The 20,073-nt window shown below is 32.7% G+C and overlaps 1 protein-coding gene across 4 annotated transcripts; it reads right to left on the reverse strand.

Moving 5' to 3' along the window:
- Nucleotides 1–1,642: 1,642 nt before the first annotated feature.
- LOC122576452 (E3 ubiquitin-protein ligase AMFR-like) lies at nucleotides 1,643–19,489 on the reverse strand. Of its 4 annotated transcripts, none has more exons than XR_006319766.1 (10): nucleotides 19,082–19,489; nucleotides 15,107–15,386; nucleotides 7,900–8,157; nucleotides 4,196–4,351; nucleotides 3,726–4,048; nucleotides 3,257–3,644; nucleotides 2,693–2,943; nucleotides 2,567–2,618; nucleotides 1,987–2,101; nucleotides 1,643–1,852 (listed from the first exon to the last, which is right to left on the reverse strand). XR_006319766.1 is itself a non-coding variant. In XM_043746787.1 (9 exons), the coding sequence occupies exons 3-9, from the start codon at nucleotides 15,356–15,358 to the stop codon at nucleotides 1,681–1,683; spliced, it is 1,800 nt and encodes a 599-aa protein (XP_043602722.1). In that variant the 5' UTR covers nucleotides 15,359–15,386; nucleotides 19,082–19,184; nucleotides 19,329–19,488; the 3' UTR covers nucleotides 1,643–1,680. The 4 variants fall into 4 exon arrangements, 2 of the variants coding, with proteins under 2 accessions (XP_043602722.1, XP_043602723.1); XR_006319765.1 differs by having other exon boundaries at nucleotides 1,987–2,323; XM_043746787.1 differs by lacking the exons at nucleotides 1,987–2,101; nucleotides 2,567–2,618 and having other exon boundaries at nucleotides 19,082–19,184; nucleotides 19,329–19,488.
- Between the last annotated feature and the right edge of the window lie 584 nt (nucleotides 19,490–20,073).

The following is a 20,073-nucleotide window of genomic DNA, read 5'->3' on the forward strand; positions in this document are numbered from 1 at the left end:
TATTTTTCGTCGAAATATGCCGCTCGGTGCGCTCGCGCTTCATTTCTCATCAGTCATATCAGAAACGTTATAAACACTCAAAAGTTTGCGACATATTCGTGCTTTACGTTTTGTTCGCGTGATAACATTGTATAATACAGGATTTGGTTTTCCAATTCAAGCGGTAATTTATACATTAGTTTTTTTTAATTAACACGTTCGTCACCTCGTCACCTAGATATGGGCGACGGGAATACTTTCGGTATAAAACGATCGGATTTAATTTGTGTGCAGTGCAAAAAAAGGACTTCATCCATTATGTCTTCATAAACATGTCTGTTTTAAAAATAATGAATGATTCATGAATTATATTCACGATTCTGTAAAACCATGAATATAATTTTAATGTCTTTGTGTGTTTACACTTTTGTGTTTTGATTTAATATATATTGTTTATTTTTTTATTTATCATCATAAAAGCATAAAAAGATATAAAGAAACAAGGGCAATGGGTGAACTAAATAAAAGACTTACTTTTAAACATGACAATGAACATTAGTAATCTAGTTTTATATCTATTATAAATAAAATATTATTTATGTTTTTTTATATTTTCAAAAATGTTGGCAACATATTTATACTATGTAGAGTACATGTAAATAAAAGTAAATTTAATAAAAACAGCTTATTTATGTAGGTGGTTTACGATTATTTGAAAAAAAAAAGTAATTACGAGAGGAAACTCTGGAATGACTCGCGACGAGCTACATTCGGAACCGAGCGCGTTCCGAATTGACGATCGTGACCAAACATCCCGACACAGTTCACCACAGTACGCGAACAGTGCGATCGCGCTGCGTGGCGCTAAAACGGTTAAGAAAAATGAAAAAATATAAGCAACATTTTCTTTTAAGATAAAAAATATTAAATTTAATGAAAAGAATTACTTGTTTATAAGATATTAAATTTCCTATATATGTATAAGGACTTTCTTTTTTCTGTATAACATAGAAGTTCTTGAAAAAATTTTTGATGGGTTAACAAAAAAGAAGAAATACGAAATGAAAGATTAAAATCTCAGGAAAGTTTCATTTCTTAATTATTACTTTAATAAATAAAGAATTAAAAATAATTAAGCGAGTAATACTTTTAAGTTAATTCTTATTATTGCTAAAGAATTAAATGGTTAATACTTTAAGTTAATTGTCCTTACCTCTTCTTAAGAATAAAAAACGTATTCTTAAGGAAACTGTCCTTCTCAAGTAAGGAGTCTAGAATTTTCAAGGAAACTATTCCTAGAGATCGGGATTTTAATATGACAAAAATCAAAGAAAGCGAATACAATATTTATGAGTGCAAAGACTATGGAAAAAAGAAAAGAAAAGCGAATAAAAAAAAAGAGAACTGGTGCCTAAAAAATTGTTCTCATTGTAGGAGCAATAATAATTAAGATCATTCAAAAATGCTTAGGAACAAACCAAAGAGTAAAGAATATAGTCTATTCAAAAAAAAAAAAAAAAAAGAAAATAAGAACTGCATGTAAGCAAACACAAAAAGGAGGCAAGGAAAAAGTAAGTGGACGTCGGTGGACGTGTACTCAAGGAAATCAGTCGTTATACTCTTCTTCGAAGAAGATAATCGCTACGAAGCACGAAAAATCAAGAACTTTTTATCAGCATATATCTCTCTGTTTTCCCTGTTTTAAGAGGTGGCATTAGAAACACTTTCGTCAGCTTCATGCTTTTCTCGGCACTTCTCGAGATATTTCTCCTTAGCAGTGAGTCTTAGCAGTTCTTTGCGACGCTGCAGTATTTGTTCTCGTTCGGACGATGATTTGGAAAACCGTCCTCCTAGGCTCGAAGGTTCTTCACCGCTGTAATTATTCATTAGGAATATTTTCAGATTAATCAAATTATATTACAATGGATAACTTGAAAATAAAACACATTTTACAAATTTAAAAATATTATTTGGAACATAAAATTATCTGTTTTAAATATATCTTACATTTTCTTTATGGATTTTGTTTTAACCCTTTGCGCTCGAGAGGCGACTCTCAGTCGCCACGGCGTTCTATGATGCAACTCCAGTGGCGAGTGAGAGGCGACAGTCCCTGTTTATGCTAGATTTCGACATATCCAGTTAATGAGAGTGCAATATTGGTTCGTACATATGGTTCGTTCCTTAGGTCTTTATGTTCTTTGTTAGGAAGTGTAAAGTGTCAGACTTTAAAAGGGAGATAAAATATTTAATCTCAAATCCTTCCGAAACTATGGTTCTGACAACGTCTCCGATGTTAGTTCGGATTCGACGATCATGGCAAAAGTATTATAGCTTAGAAACCCTAAAAAAATGGTTTTCGGAAGTGAAATTAGCTCAAATGAAGATGAACTTGATTTTGAACTGTTGAGAAATGAGACCAATTATATTCAAGGATGCATCTTAGTGAATGCTTTATAAATTATCATACAAAAAAATAGAGAAATTAATATTATAAAATCATATTTTCAAAGATGTAAATATAGATAAATTATTCGAATATAATGTTTTTGTGAGTTAATTTGTATATAAAATCATTTTACGCTACCTGTAAGACACGCATCATATATACGCTAAATCATCTGGATTTGCTGCTACGCCTGACGAAAAAAATCCCCGAACGCAAAAGGTTAAAATATACGTTTGAAATAAAGGATGAAAATGAAGGTAGTACCTGTCAGCAAGAGGAATATCAAATCTTGGATCTGAAGGTAGCGGCATCGAAGGGGTATTCAAAGAAACACTAGTTTCTGTGGTACTGGTATGGATTTGAAGGACGGATTCCAATTGCGGTTCTTCGATTATATGATGAGGAGACATCAGGACCCCATCCAGAATATTTGCAACGGTCCATTCGATTGATCTCGTCCCTCTGAGGTCTTCTACGATTAGATTGCGGGGGAATTGTGGAAATAGTTGCTGCACCTGTTTTAATAAATATTATAAAATTAATATTAGAATGAATGACACAGAAATCAAGTAAACATCTCTTTTTCCATTTGATTAATAAAAATATGTGAATAAAATGAAAGTAAACTATATTTAAAATTATAATTTGATGTTAAATAAGTTCAATATAGAGTACCATTCAGAGTTCAGTGAGTGAAATTCCAGTATTTTTTTTCTACTATATATGTGTCATTAGATTCTAATAAAATAATTACTATTGAACCATTGAAGTTCTCCCAAAATTATAATGTATTAGTTTTCAGCAATTAAAAATGTACGATTAACGCACCTGTCTAATCATAGTATCCATTTGCGAGTTGTTATGTGTAATAGTAGAAATATTCCCACGTAGTCTATTGTGGGAAACTTCAACGGAGAAGCTTGGTAACCAGGACACATATCTTGAGCCATCGAAATGAAAGAAATGATTCTCATTTCGTCTAGCTGGCGTTTGTAGTTCAGTTGATAATTCTTGTGTGTTTACAAGGTGGCTAGGTTGCATGTTTAAGGCAAGCCTACAAGTTGGGCAGGAAGTATCCTGTTCTAACCAAGACTGTAAACAGGAATTGTGGAAAAGATGAGCACAAGGTAGCTTTCTAGCTGTTTCCATTTTCTCCCAGCAAATGGCACAGTTGTCTGAGTTCTCTGCTAACTCTTCCTGACTTGCCATTGGATAGCTAAAAATAAAAATATATAGATTTGTATAAAATTTTATATAAAAATCCATAGTCATACAATTATAAAAAGTGTATACTTACTTTTGTTCCATATGATTTAATACAGCAAGATAGTTCCTGTGCTTTGTGATCTTGCGTTGTATCTCATAGAAAAGATACCTAAGTTGCATACAGATTACAAGGGATGCCATGCTTAGGAATATGTTACTCCAAAGTAGCATGTGGACATGGTGAAGAAAATCTACAGCTAGCACTATTAATTCTGCTGTTAGATCTGTATAGTAAGTTAGAGGACCCCTTTTGTCCCAAGAACGTTGCGAAGAAGTTCCAGCCCCTCGAGTATCATACAGATGAATTATGTATCGCACCATTACATGAATTGTTCTGACACCTAGTAAAATGCACTGTTAACAAGCAAATACATTATTAGAATTACATAACTTCTATTCTGTTAGTGGAAAAGAATGAAAGTGACTAAAAAAAATTGAAGTATTTGAAGTTGTCAGTTGCAAATGAAAATTTGTTTACTTTCACACAAGGGTTTACATTACCTCAGCTGCAGTGAAGACAAAGGTATTGAATGAAACGAAGAAGAATGCTGCAGCTGTGCATAGGAGTAACATGAAGGAGGATAACGCAAGAATAGTCGCGAGAAGTCCAAGAAGTTTTGCATGACTCCAACCTGGTGTTGTAGGCGAAAACGATAACTAGAAAATAATAATTAAAAGTTCTGTAATGTTCTTCATTATCTATATATGTAAAATAATAAAATTTTTAATAATAATTAATATTAAATTTATAACTTATATTAAAATAGATTATTATTAATATTAATTCTTATTTTTATAATGCTTATCAATTAAATTAGGTCATGGATAGTAATTTGTAAAAATGATTTGTTTAAAAAAAGCAAATATTTTTTTTATTATTCATTAGAATGATTAACTTATTTTTATGTAAATATTTGACTAATATGAAATTTTACTGTTTATATAATGACAATATTTATGCAGCATATTATGCTGTTTAACTAGACAATTTGATTAAAGCATTACTATTCTATAGCTAAAGATTATATAGATTCAAATAGAATAATCCATGTAATCCATATACTGGAATACGTCTAACTCTACTGTATTTAACTTCAGACGTATATTATTTAAATTAAGAGATTTGCGGAAATTAACGTGTACATTGACAAAAAGTTATAGAACATGTACTTCTTGCTCAATTATGCGATTAAATGCAAGCAGAAACATTATACATTACAATCTAATGATAATTGTAACAAAATTATTATAAAAAATATCTAATATTTTCAATCGAATACTAATTTATTGACTTAACTTTAACTTACTGAATTGTACTTATTATTAACTATAATTATTAATTAGCAAAATATATCATTAACAAATCTGAGAAATAGTTTTATTTACGTATCAAAGTTTAACTAAGTAAATATTGGAGTAACACGCTTTAAAGAATTAAAAAATGGCGCGCCCGAAACAGATCAAGGAAAATTGAATGTCGTTTAGCTGTGGAGAGTTATAACCTAGTTACCTCTATTCGATTATACTAACGGGATTCACGCGAATTCATTGCATAACGGAGCCGAGATTCTTTGTTTTTCTACTAAAGATTCCGACCACTCTGCGCGCCAAGATATCTCTTTTTTTTAAATCTTTCAGTTCTATTACTGAACAAATTTTCAGAATTCTGGTCAAAATACGAAGAATGATTTTAAAATACAGATAACATACATTATATTCATTTACTGTAGCTTTGTAACATTTACAAGCTTGTCATTGAACATTTTCCTGAAGTAAAAAATATGTAAAATATAAATGGGCGACCATATATACAGTATGTACCAGTTAAATGGTGTCATTTAAATATCTGCGTTATTTGTTGTTGCATGAAAAACTTTTCAGGAAAAAGTTGCACTGTTTTAAGGAGCACGTATAATATTGAAAATAATTTTTCCTAATGATCCTCTTTTTTACGAGATTTCAAGATCATTAGTATTGTTTTGTTGATAATCTTATATTTATTTTTAGATATTCTTGTAGAGCGTGAAAAAATAAATTCAACTACCAATAGAACCATACCATTTCTATCCTTTAGTTTTAAAATATTTCCGTCTAAATGTATACAAATTTTACGTGGTACCTCGGGTTACGCGATACCGTGACTTTTCACATTCGTATGTAGACATAAATATTAGTTTCAATCGCAAGCGATCGGGCAGTGCATAATCGCTTAGCTTGACGTTTCTTCGGTAAAGCCTTTTCTTGTAAAGATTGATGCCTTTCACCATACATCAGTACAATATCTCTATTTCTTCCTGTAGTATGTAACGCATTCTGTTAAATTTAACAGTCCCAATAGAACTAAAAAGATACCAGGCAATTATCTACTGCCTTATAGCTCGTCACTGGAGATGATATTTATGTTTACATACGAACGTGAAGAATCGGTATACTGCATAATTTGAGATACCGTATGCATCGAGATATCACGCAAGATTTTAATACATACAGACGTTAATATCTCAAAACTAAACGATCGAAATGCTATAGAACTATAGGTCAGCGAATGTGATTTTTTACACTCTACGAAAATATCAAATAATAAATAAAGGATTTAAAAAAAAATACTAATGACCTTGAGATCTCGCCAAAAAAGAAGATCACTGAAACAAAATTATTTCCAATATTCCATGTGCTCGTTCGAACAGTGCAACTTTCTTCTGGGTAGATTTTTTATACGACAATAAATAATGCAGTATTCATGCATAATGTGATCTGTACTATAAACAAAGTATGGGAGTTGGTGAGAGTTGGAAATACATAAGCCAAGTCCTTCTTCCAGACTGTAAAGTCGAAAAATAAACAGAATATATATATATACTATAATACTACTAATATGTACTGTAATATATATATATATATATATATATATACACATACATACATACATACATACATATATGTTTATATAAGGTGTCTGGTAAATGGCAGTACAATCGGTCATTGAAATTTACTATGAATTGAGACTTGATCGAGTATATGTGTACCGAAAAGATTTTTGTACTTGATGTGCTCAGAAATTGAGCCTTAAATGATAAAATCTTATCCTTTCTTTTCAACTTACTTTTTAATGTAGAATCATTCCCTGGCCGGTTGTACTAATATATACCCTGTATAAAAGGATGCCTCAGGGTACTCAGGAAATGAAACAAAATAAAAGACTGGAAAGTTCGTTGGGTAATATAAGGGCCAATGACCTCTGAAGCGACTTCTTCAAGGGATGCTGCCTGTGTTGCCAAGGGCACATAGCAACCCATCCTCAGCAGAAAATAGAATACATACATACATATATACGTACGTATATAAACGTATAAAGTATCTTTATTACATGTGCGTTCAATGTGGAAGAAAGATACTGAGGATATTTTAGAAGTACAGGTATATATATATACCTATTCCTTTATATTCCTTTCGATAACTGCTCAGATAAGCGCTACTGTAATTTCAAGATTATTGCTGGCCATTTATTTGGCCCGTCGAACGTGTAACTTCTCACGTCGCTAGTTAAACCAAATAAACAAGCGAGATTGATTCATCGTGGAAATACACGCGAAAGGTATAGACAAAAAGATACTACGTAGTATATGTGCCTACCAGAGAGACAATAAAATACAGATCTGTTGAGAAATTTCGCAAGATGTCGTTTTGGGGCACGTGCCAACTTTAACGACGCGTGCGTTCCGAATTCACGTTCCTGTTTAAAATATGCTAAGATATTCAGCAATCTCACTGGGTTTACTGCGGTATTTACTGTACGATATGGCTTTATCAAGGTCTTCCGAATGAAAAAAATGTAAAAAGTTGGAATTCGATTTTGTTGTACATTTTCCTGCGAAATAAGAATATCATAAGCGTCATATCTGAACGTAATTGATTGCAGTTTCAATGCTATAAGTAATATAAATGGAATATTTATATACTTTAATTTCTTTTAAAATCCTAATATGCTCTAAGCGTTAGCTTCGAACTTTAAATAGAGATATACTGAAAACAAATATTTTATCAGTATTTTTTCCCAATAACAATATATCTAAGGATTCATTCAGAGGAATTCAAAATACTTGCTGCTTTAAGAAAAATTTAGAGCATCCTGGGAAGTGTTTAATGAAATTTGGATCACGGACAGGGTCAGCTCAGCAGTTGTCAGCAGACAGTATGTCACTTACGTATTCGAATCGATCCTTGCATAGTTGACTGAGGAGACTTAGGAAGCCAAGCGCGGTGAACCAAGCCCACCACAGTAGCACCTCGTCCATGTACTGCACATTCAGCACGCCGAATACGAAGATAAATTTGTAGAACACGAAGTTCCAAAACTTGTCCTTTAGGTGTTGCCTTTCGGAGACTCGCAGCTCGGCGAATACGAGCTTCTGAATTGTTTTACCCAGCAGAATTAGCACGCAGTACGCCATGTTGATTAAAGTCTATCGAAAATAAGAACAAAGAATATTTTAAGCGTAAAGATTACCCAAATAGAAATAGGCATATCGTCGATATTAAAATTATAATGAAAATATTAGAATATCGTAATTAGCAAACTGCGGATTGTTATGCATTTATGGGAGATTAACAAATTCAAAATTATACAAAACGCATATCGTTGCAGTGCGAGGGATCAAGTTCACGCGAACATTTTGTCGAGATTATCTGATAGAGAAACGCGTGGTCGAATGTGTAATAATATATTTAAGTAAATATAAATATAAGAATAGGTACAAGTATAAGTACAGTGTAAATTAACATATCTATAGGCTATCTGGAAACTACAAGTAGCGGGGAGACAAACTTGCTGAAAGCGTTGAAGAGCATGAAGAGTACAATGTGCTTCGAATTGTCGACGCATCTCTAATTGCGATGAACTGAATATTTCAGCCTAAATATGAAAAATTGTAATTACGCTGGATTTGACAGGGACCAGAGTTGACATAGCGTAAACAGGAGGATGTGCGCTGTATTTGGCAGCAAATGTGGAGTATAAGGCGCACCGAATTGTTGTCACATCTTCAAAAGACATGGTGATACGTTCATTTGGATATTTAAGACAGAAGGTGTAAAACGACACGCTGGTAGCGTCGCATTAGAACAGAGCTTCGAAGCTATGGGTATTTCTATTGTGGCGGCACTCGACAACACAAATATCGCCACTAACTAGCAACGGACGACGGTAGTGCAGTGGTTAGCGCCTTAGGTTACGAACGTTTGGATCCTGGGATCGAATTCCGGCGACCGAAGTCCGATTTTTCTTCCACGATTCTTAAATAGGGAGAAAAATACTGTAGTACCCCCAACAGCAGCGGCATCTACAACCAGCAGCAACTAATACCACGGACTATTCACATACACAGCCACCTCACTATAATTACGAAAACTGATCTGAGGCTATGAGGCTGAGAGAAACCCTTCAAATTGATTTAGTATTAGACAATACTTAATTGCTTCGAGGACTAGGAAAGCTGAACGATAAAGATGATAGAGTTTTCCTAGAAGTGAGAATTACTTCAACGCTTTTACTCGACTGCCTGAAAGTGCAACATAATGCGACGGACAGTTCGGAAAGAGAAACAGGATAGGGGCGTAGATTTGTAGAAGAAATTCGTATTTACTTGAGCAAGTCCTCTACTGCGGATTGATGATATTAGAAACGACGTTTTGAGTCACTAGGAAAGTCACTAGGTGTGGACACTGGAATTTCCTGATTTGGCATTTACTCGAGATGGAGGAAGTAATTGGCGAGTGCACGTTACAAAGAAGGAGAAACTCCAACTTCTACGTATCGGTCACATGAGGGTAGCGACAGTCCTTGAGGTGACCATGTGAGACGCTCGAGTGTCCGACTAACAGTTTGTGAATATAATGATAAACGTGTGATAAAAGTGATTAATGATAAACCGCGTTAACTTTAAAAAAAGGAAAAAAATACGCTAATTAAAAAAAATTCCATATCGTTGAAACTATTTCCGAAGACTTTTGATGGCTTTGGAATCGTATTGTTGCGCTGCGACAAGCATAATATAAAAAAATATTATTAAATATCCAAATTGTAGTACTTTCTGTAAAACAATAATAGATAAAACAATACTGAAGGAACCAGTTTCTCAGTTGTAGTTTCAAAAATTAGGAATCTGCATAAAGATCCGCGGTCTAATAATTAGTAATGGGATTAAGTTCAGCGTGTAAGTATTTATAAATTTCACTCGAATCGTGCAAATACTTTTTATAGTCACTGTGTATAGAAAAGGCTAAAAAGAAAACGCCCCTCTGACTTCACTGAAGAAATAAAATAGACAAACTCGAAGATGGTATTCCGGTGAGGGTAGATATTCACATGTTATTTAACAATAAAGTTAGGAAAAATTTACCGAATGTCCAGCTGGACAAATTGTAAAGTACAAATTAAATAAATAAATAAATAAACTGTGTATATGACAGGAAAATAACCAAGAAGAGTGGATAATTTCTAAAATGCTATGAAACATTTCTGTGTCTTTACCAGGGAAGGCAAATTAGAAAGAAATTCATTTCCAGTTGGGTCACATGTGACTATCACATGTGTAACTTCCAAGGTTGTGAAAAAGCACAGGCAAAGGTTCTTAAAACTGAAGAAAAAGAACAAAAATTGGGGACGTTAGAGAAAGCCGTATAATGAAATTTGAAGCAAATACGGAATAAATATCTTTGGAAAACCTACTGCGTTCTTTGGCTTTTCTATTGCTTAAAAAATCTCTTTCTATTGCTCTAAGAGGTACCTTTAAAAAATTCTGATATATTTTAATCTAACCTAGATCTTAAAAGTGTACAATGAAGGTAGCATTAAAAATATTTTCACGTAGATCTTTCAAACCAAAGCCGAGCGTCACTTGTATACATACATATGTATATGAAATTGTGCGGGACATTGACCTTGACATCTTTTCAGATCTTACCAATCAATGATGTCGATTCTACCGTAAATATTTACTGGAATATTTCGTAAATGCTCGTAAATTTAAACGCTCTTTGTTTTCACTTTGTTTATTTATCGGTAGCCTTGATCGTATCAGGAGAATTCTTTCTCTTTGGCAAAGAAGGTAGGAAGTGAGAAGCAACGTCTGGTACAAGTCGTATACCAACAACGTTGCCGTCTGCCAAACCGACTTGAAAGGACAGATAATTTTAGTTTCAACCGAAGCATCGGTTATTTCAACCTTTAAATTTGAATCGAGAATGTGGAACAATTTATTATTTTATAGAGAATTAAGATCACAAAATGGTTTCACATATATTTGACATTGTAGGGAAATTTATTATATTTTTAATATCGAGAATTAGTTGTATTATTTTGTCGAATAAAGGATTAGAATTACATTTTTCTGAAACATCAAAAATCGTTTTTCGTCGCTAAAGCGGAAACAACATTGAAATACAAAAAATTGAGGACCGTAACAGGGTTGGCAGTTTAGTGATTGGTAATGAATGCCCTGGCAGATTCAAACTTCAAAGAACAAAATTTCATATGTACCGATCTGATAATAAAAATATATCTGATTCGCTAGAAAATTTCAACGCTTCGTATTTTTCATTCATTTTTAACTTATTACAATCATTTTTAACTTAATACAATACTTATTACAATATTATACAAGCATCCGTCCGAGTTAGATTTACATATTAATTTATAAGCCGAAATTGGTTATTCTATGCATGTAAAGGCCACGTATGCCATATGTACTGTAGGGTAATATTGATTGCAAATTCAAATGTCCAGTCTTGTCCGTTCTGCATGAACTACAATTATTATGTTGATATTTTTCTATCCGCGGATGCATTTCCTTTTGCGTTTCTCATATATTAACGTCAAATAAAAAATGAAAGGAGAACGAAAAGAAGAGTCAGCACGATTTTTTAATCCTAACATTGATTATCCTTGTAGATCTCAATATCATTTATGCCCAGTCATCGTGTAGACGCGCTTTTTTCCTAATTATTTGCTTCCTTAAGTCTTTAGGGAATAACATTAATTGTACATTTTGCATTGATTTGCAATATTTCCGGGGGAAAAAACTATTGGAATATACATAAGATGATTTATAAATGCGTGGTAAATTGTGATTTATTCCTCTTAAGACGCGACAAATGGTTAAAATCATTAAGTACATCGACTATAATTTTACATTTGTACAAAAATTTGTAAAAGAAGAGCTATTCGTACGTATTATAAAAAGAATTATTTTGTTTTTGAAAGCTTGAAACAGTAAAAAAATTATATAAAAATACAAACGATCCAGCTTACTCACTGACAGTTAATGCAAGCCATATTTAAAAAATAAAATGTGTTTTTCTTACAGCACACGTTTTCTAGTATAGTAACATAAAAACAGGTAGAATTACACGGAGTTACGTTTTGCACGGGGTTACCACGCGCGTAAGACGATGGCTGCGACTTCATTTGCGAAAATATACAAGCATAGTTACATATCTTATGTTAAGTATATGAAGTCATAGATGATAGAATAATTGCGCACGCTCGTAATTTTTAGCCACGTCGACGAACGAGAAACGCGTGTTTAATAAGGCATTCGAAAGGTTAATGACACCTAAAAAATTCCTCGTTCCTTTGTAGGTCGGAACCTTACATCAGAGACATGAAATTTTGTAACGTTATAGTAGACGTGATCGTACTTCCTATTTTGGTTTTTCTAATCTCTTTTCTAATTTTGGAAGAAAATAATATTGCAGTATCGGTTATCAGAATTATTGGGAACATCTTAGTCGAACTTTTTATCAGAAAAATTAATTATCTGTCTCGTTAAAAAATAAATGAAAAATTTGACAAAAGAATATCGTTATACAGAGTACGATAAAGAATACATAGAACTCTTTAAACTTCTTTTATTGTTACTTTTTAGAATTTAAAGTGCATCTCCGAACTTTCCTCTGTGCCTTAAGTATCATTGAAAAAACTGTGTCAAGATATATTATTAGAAGTCGATATTGCTTGTTGAGTGTTCAAGGGTTATTGGTTCTCCTTGCATCTTCAGATTGACAAACTCAATTTATGTCGTGTTAGGCGAATTTTTCCGGAGGTATACATTTTGTTAGACTATCACTGAAATAAGTAAATCAATCAAGTTATAACCTATATGTCAATTAAAAATTTATTATAAATCTAGATAATAATTCCATGATTATTGTCCCGGAATTCGTCTGTTTTACTTTATTTTTCGTTAGAAAACTTATATAGTAGCGTATACGTACGATAGAATATTTTCGTAACCTGACTCTCTGTGTGATAGAGAGCGAGAAAGGATACGTTTCGAGAAACTAAAAACGGGACTAGTCGTATGCCTGTGGTGAGACAGATCGTTTACTTACTCAGAAACGACGCATTTATCATGGCAGTAACACCAGGAGAAAGGAGAAAGTTCGCTAGTTATGGAATAGTCGATATAAAATGCCCCTGAGGGGACACGTACTCATTGGCCACGTGTCTGCTACATTTCGTTCAATGCGCGTGATACATATTCACCGGATGTTATTGGCTTCTAAAATGGACGCACTGCTTGATTACTTTCGTAGAAGTAAAATGATTAAAAATTGGTATATAAAGTAAAAAAACATTTCTCTTTCGTTTCTTCTTCTTTAAGCGTATTAGATTGTCCGGAAAGTTTTTTTCGTTTTATAAGTAAAGTTTATAACTTTTTACTGAATTACGGTATGACTCATTTTGTAGTAATAGAAGAAAATATAAAACAAAAAATGTTGTGCGTCCATTATTTCCTTATAAAAACGAAAGAAACTTTTGGGATAACTTAATGTTTTTAACGTACTACAGGTTTGTAGGTCATATGTAACCTTAATGTTCTATATATTAGGTCAGTGATTCGAATGATATTAATTGAAATAGATAAACTCAACGTAATTATGTCTCTATCTAAATAAAAATGAATATTAATTTTGGAAAAAATTTCGGCATGTTCTCAGTATTTGTAGAAGGAGAAAATCTGAAATATACAGGGTGCCTCAATTTCTTCCGGCGATATAGTTATCGGTACAGTCAAGAAAGGAACGTAGAATCAATTTTTTTATCGCTTGTTAAGCTTCCATCGATAGGAATGGTAAAACGGAATTTTGAAACGGAATTCTACTTAGAATTGTAGAAATAGTACCGTGACATCTTTTGATTATTGCCAGACATAAATATTCCTAATCTAGCCATATTTATTTCTTATGGTACCGGTCATTTCGTGTATCTTTTCTTTCTTTGTTACGTATTTAACATATTTTTGTATGTTACATGTATTCGTGCGTTTAACAATATTTCCAGTGACATACATTTACATAACATCTTTTTCTTATCTTGACTTATGAACGTACGTTATAGAATGCACCGACAACGTTTGGCCGGAAGAGGCTGAGTCATTCCGTATATTAAATGAATACAATTAATATATAGGAAAGAAACTATTCTTTTTTGTTTCCTTTTTTTTTTTTAACTATTCTTCATGCAATATGCAAAAATCATAGAGAAGTATTTGATGTTATCTTGAATCTGTCGTTAACTTCTTAAAACATGTTTAATAGTAGCATTACTCGTTTTCTGATGTAGTAAAATGATTTTGAGCCACTTGTTGAATTTTTATGTCAATATTTGTCTTGATTATTTTCTAAGATGCAATTTAAGCTCTTGTTCGTAATAAGAACATTGGTAAAGCGTAGCATGAACTCGAGAATTCTTCCGGATAAGAGCCTTATCTTTCATTTCTCACGTTCATGTTCTAATTATGATAGCGTGAAAGTTTTGCACGTAAATACGCGAATATTACACCGTCCGAACGTATAAAATCATTTTACCTTGTCATAAGTTTGCGAGTTCCGTGTTACCAAATGCAGGCAAATAAATACATAGGTGAACATGACTGGATATTATTTTATAGTAAATAGCTATTTTTTTAACACGTCGAAACGCAAATATCTAAATACGCAACAGTTCATAAGTCAAGATCACAGGAGAAATATACATATATGACAAGTACATACATATTCTTTTTTCATCTTTTGTTACTTAATTTTGGTAAGTGCGTTGATAATTACAAAGGGTAGAGTTCATATCGGATTCTGCGCTTAAAAATGCGTAAAAATTCACAGTGCGTCGATAAATACACTTCGAATCGGAGTTGGGCAAATTTTTAAAATAAGGGATAAAATCATGCAAAAACAAAAAGCCCAAGACCAGTCATTTCGACTGGTAGCTCTAATATTAAAACTATGATAATAACGAAGTCCACTTCTGCCAGGAACGTTCTACATTTTCATAAGAACAAATGGAATCTCGGTGTTTGAGGACATCAGACCGAAAAGCAAATTCGTGCGAATGAATCGTCATGTACCACTTACCCAGATGCAGATAGGCTCGTCGAGCATGCACTCGAGCAACTCCTTCAAATACATTGCGGAATCCCTCGGATCGAAGTCGATGTTGTTGGCCGAGTCATTTTCGGAGTCCACGTAAGTGTGGGTGATCTTCCATGCCGGGTCTTTGATGATTTGAACGGCATAGTATATCGAACAGGATAACACGCCGAAGCTTATTGCCGTATACAGCCGGAGATTTGGCATTGGAAGCCGGTCCAAGAATTCTATCGGCATCTTAGCAGTTCTTGCGATTTACTGCTTCCTACGAACACATTTACGATCTATATTGATATATTTGATTTTGTCATATATTAAAAAATGTATATTGTTAATGGAGATTTCGTACATGCAGCGAATTAATTGGGAAAAAATAATTACACACTAAAATAAAAGTAAAATATGCTGTCAATATGTTAACTAGTTAATTGTTTTTTACGAGTATATTCGTCATCGCTTACTTTTTACGGCACATTTTAGGTACACACAACTGGACAAATTGTAAAGTGTAAATTAAATAAAAAAAGAAAGCCATTTCCAAGACGTCGGCAACAGCTAATTGGTTAAGTGATTATCCCGTGAACTATTTGCAAAAGAAATGCGATCAGATCCAGGAGTGTTAACTGCAATTTAAGGTAATATATACAAACTCGTAATTTACTCTTGCAGATACCGTATATTAATATGTAGATTACGTGTATTACACCAATTTAACATTTTAATACGGAGCTCTTGCAAAATCATAAAGACATAGAAACTCGTTTTCTTTAATACTAACCTTACCTGGTCAAATGACCGATTTCAAAATTTCGCTTAAAATTGTCTATTCTGTTGTTATTTCTTTTGTTCATTTAACTTTATGTAAATTTCTATGTTATACGACCAATCTATTTCTCAATTTTTGTTAATATAAGAATTTGCATAAAGTTAGACGAATAAAAGAAATAGCAATGAATGTGCAATTTTAAATTAAATTTTGATATCGGTTATTTGACCGGGTTTGGTAAGTGTTAAAATCGTTATATTTATATTGCAGTAGCGAATGGTTACTTGAATTTAATACGAAAGCTATTGATGCGAGGTTATTTAGTTCGAACAACTACATATTCTTCTTTCTGGTTTCATTTCTGAGTAACGATTGATGATTCACTCTACTGATTCATTGCGCCGATTATGGATGTACATACTTATTTCAAGTCTCTATATGACGTGTGACATTTTCCTAAGTTGCATGTTATTCAATGAGGTCATGTAAAAGATAAGAAAAATCATTCGTTTAAATGATAAATATAAATATAATAATGTTAGTTTTGTTGGTATTTTTTTCTTATTCGATGTTAATATATTTTTACATAAATTTACCTAATACGCGAGCACTAAGTACAGACGAGAGGATACGTGACGTGTCTGCAAGAGGCAGCGAGTGCCTTTCTAGCCGGGACGCGTAGCAGGAAAAAAGCGCGAAAGCGATCATTGCTCTCTCAATCTGAGGCGGTGCACTGTTTCAGCCGAGCTAATTTTAGCCGAACAAACCTTATATTCTACTTTCATAGGAAAAAAGGAGCATTTAATACATTAATATCTAAATTAACGATACTTGACAAAATTTCAAACCCGATTTTCTCGAAAACGAAGCGCCATATGAATAAATTTTATTCTACATTTTCTAGCTGTTTTTTCACGTAGAATCATTCTATCGTCGATTATGTCACAGTTACTACTCTGTACAGTTACGTGGTTGTCGCGCATGTTGCTATACACTTCTTCATTATATAATCCGTCAGTTGCAGTCGAGGGATGACTCACTTAAAGTGAGAAACAGTTCGTTCCTTTATGATCTTCGAAAGTTGCTATACAAATGGAAGCTATGTATATTTAAACGGGTTAAGCGATCTCTGTAATGCAGTAATTTTTACCTTTGTTTCCTCTATGAAAATAATACTCCGTATTTTCACTGTTATTGCCGTGTTGTTTCATGTTCAAAATTGCTACGTGCCGGTCGATGGATAGTGGCGATGCGCGAACATTACAATGTGTGCGCACCTTTATGAATGATTAACCTCCGAATTTAGAGACAGTAATGTAGTATACTTTGTTATCAACCGAATTTCCAATGATGCAACGCATGAAATACAAACCACATGCACTTAAATACGCATTAAGAAGATTGCATAAAAATTTGAGAAGTTGCATGTGTACCAACTTAACGATGATGATAAATGGAAGGTCGTCCGCGGGGCATCTCGCGGATAATTTACAGACTCTCGTTAGAAATCACGAATATTTTTATTAATGAATGACTCTCGACACGTATTATCGTGCTCTCGATGATGAAAAGTTTAACGGGAAGCAAATAAGTGCAGCGCGGCGTTTCGTATGTTTTTTAATCGGATAATGAAACTGTGTTTTCAAATATATTCTTGCTTCGTGAATATAGCAATTTATCGTTGAATTCCATATTTTATAGACTATAGAATTCGTTGGTCGTTAGAATGAAATGCTTCTATATTAAAATTTGAATTATTTTTTAATCGAAGAGTAAAGCCATGTTTTATGTTTTTGCCATTATTATATATGTATATTTGATATTTACGTTCAATAGTATATTTATTTTTGAATTGTTATTATATATTTATTCATATTATTGAATTATTACAGTTGAATCTTAAAGTACTACATATAATTCCTAACAAAAATAATGTTGACTTAAATTTGCTTTTAAGTAGAGAGATTATGCTTTAAGTGTTTACTAAATATATTTATTAATCATTAATACGTTTCTTTCTTATTCATACACTAGAAGTACATAAATGTATTAATTATTGTTAGCACGAGATAAGATAAGCAGAAAACCTTCTCATGTTAAGAGGTTATATGTGATATGTGTTTAAACTTTGTTTCATAAAAAGTTATTGGATATACTCGTATGTACATATCTTTATATCGCGAACAATATCTTGCTCGATAAATTCGTTGTCTAGAGAAGGTTAAATCTAAAAGAGAAACTAAAGTATCCTTGAAATTTCACAACCACGTTATCAACAGAAAAATTTTCACCCTCATGAATTTTGTTAACTATTTTACAATGTGTTAAATATTTTGTTAATCAGAGATAATGATGATTTTCTAGTTATCCATATATAACCTGATTGATTCGGATGAGAAAACATATATCTACATAGTCGACTCCTTGTTTACAAACTTAACCTGGATCAACTTTGGATTTGCTGTACCAATATTTATTAAGAATTTAATAATACTTCTATTTCCTTGTTCATTCGTACTTACTCATTGATTAATTTAACTGAGTATTAAATTGAACAGAAATTTTTAACCACAATTTTTCAATTAATGAAATTTTTTAATTTTACCATTTTTGTTTATTAATTTTTTATTATCTAATTCTATTAGTTATTTTAATTTTATATAATTCATATTTATCTTCTTTTTCTTAATACTTTCCAATTTCGTGTATTTTTCCATTTATCATTTTAATCGACGAGAAGCGCTTATTCCCCGCAATTTTAAAGAAACATATATTCAACTAGGTTTTAATAATTCGTATACTTAAATTTATGGAATATTAAGTACTTCGCCATTCAACCTTTTGCTCTGCTTTCTTTTCCTCATAATAGTTAGTTCCCTTACATCAGTTATCCACCCCGATGGTTCTATTTTTCCAATTATATGTATTATAAACTGGGTAATCGGGATACAATGTCAATAAATGAATATATTATTATATGTAAATTATAAGTTCGAAATTTTGCTGTATTCAAACTATGTGTAAGTATACTGCATTTGACATATAAACATAAATTATACCTGGGTTAAAGCAACTAATAAGTAAATAAATAATTCATTATAAAATATTAAATGACAGATTAAGTACAATGAACCATACTCGATATCATGTTCCTATAAAAAGACGCTCTATCGATGCAGAACAAGTGGACTCACCTGAGATTGATGATTGAACCACGTTGTCCTTAATCCATCACCGAAATGAAAGAGGGTACTTCCAAAAATGAAGACTCGTGTCGACACTTAACGCATATCTGCACTGAATTTGTGAGGAAAATAAAGGTAAGAATACCGCGGAGAAAAGAGAAACCGGAAGGCTACTGAAAGTAAGACTTTCTTGGTCGAAATCATCCACCAGTTAACAGCACACGCGGCTCATCATGGTTTTACATGGTATACGTACGAGAGAAGTCCACGAATTAGTTCTGTTCGAACGTATCTCGTGCTGGCGAACCGCTTGTTTCACTCTCGTTTCTTTAGAAGGAGCTTGAAGATATTATTGCGACACAATACGACACAATGTGTCACGACAACTGCAGTGCTCGAGACCGCTGAGGAGACTTACTGACTGCACAGTCGATAAAGAAGTATCGATTGATATAAGTAACAAAAAGTGGGGGTTGACTAGGTTAGGTTCGCCACTTGGCTGACCTTACCGATACTGCGCGCGAAAATGTGAATCCTTTCTTTGAGTTATAACTCGTGATTTTTTAGTCAGAGGAACATAGTAAAGTATCTTTATAAATTATCAAGTATAATTGATACCTTCGATTTGTTATTAAAAAATACAGAGTAAAATTTTGAATGTAGAATTAAACATTGCATTCTCTATATTGTTAAATATGCTTGAATGTGTCTATTCTAAATCCCCTAATGTGTTTACAGTGTCAACATTTAATTTTTCTGTTATTGAAAAAAACAATGTGTGAGTACAATGGTTGCGGATGAAATGTATAATCAATATCGCATTGTGGTTGCATTTTAACTTACTATTATTTTTTGCTTACTAATGATTTTTTTTATTCTTGGAACTAAGGCTGTAACATACATTGTACGTAAAACAGTAATATTACAAGTATTGTATAAAGTACACGGAGTTTAAGGAAGAAATCAGAAATATGTTAAAGACCCCCTAAATTTAAAAATGT

The sequence above is a fragment of the Bombus pyrosoma genome, linkage group LG16, assembly GCF_014825855.1.
Source record: "Bombus pyrosoma isolate SC7728 linkage group LG16, ASM1482585v1, whole genome shotgun sequence".
In the NCBI taxonomy this organism is placed as follows: Eukaryota; Metazoa; Arthropoda; class Insecta; order Hymenoptera; family Apidae; genus Bombus; species Bombus pyrosoma.

Coding starts and splice junctions, on each gene's coding strand:
- LOC122576452 (XM_043746787.1), bottom strand. CDS start 15,358: ATGCCGATAGAATTCTTGGACCGGCTTCCAATGCCAAATCTCCGGCTG. Junction 3,645..3,725: donor TTAAATCATATGGAACAAAA/GTAAGTATACAC, acceptor TTTTATTTTTAG/CTATCCAATGGCAAGTCAGG. Junction 2,944..3,256: donor TGGATACTATGATTAGACAG/GTGCGTTAATCG, acceptor TTATTAAAACAG/GTGCAGCAACTATTTCCACA.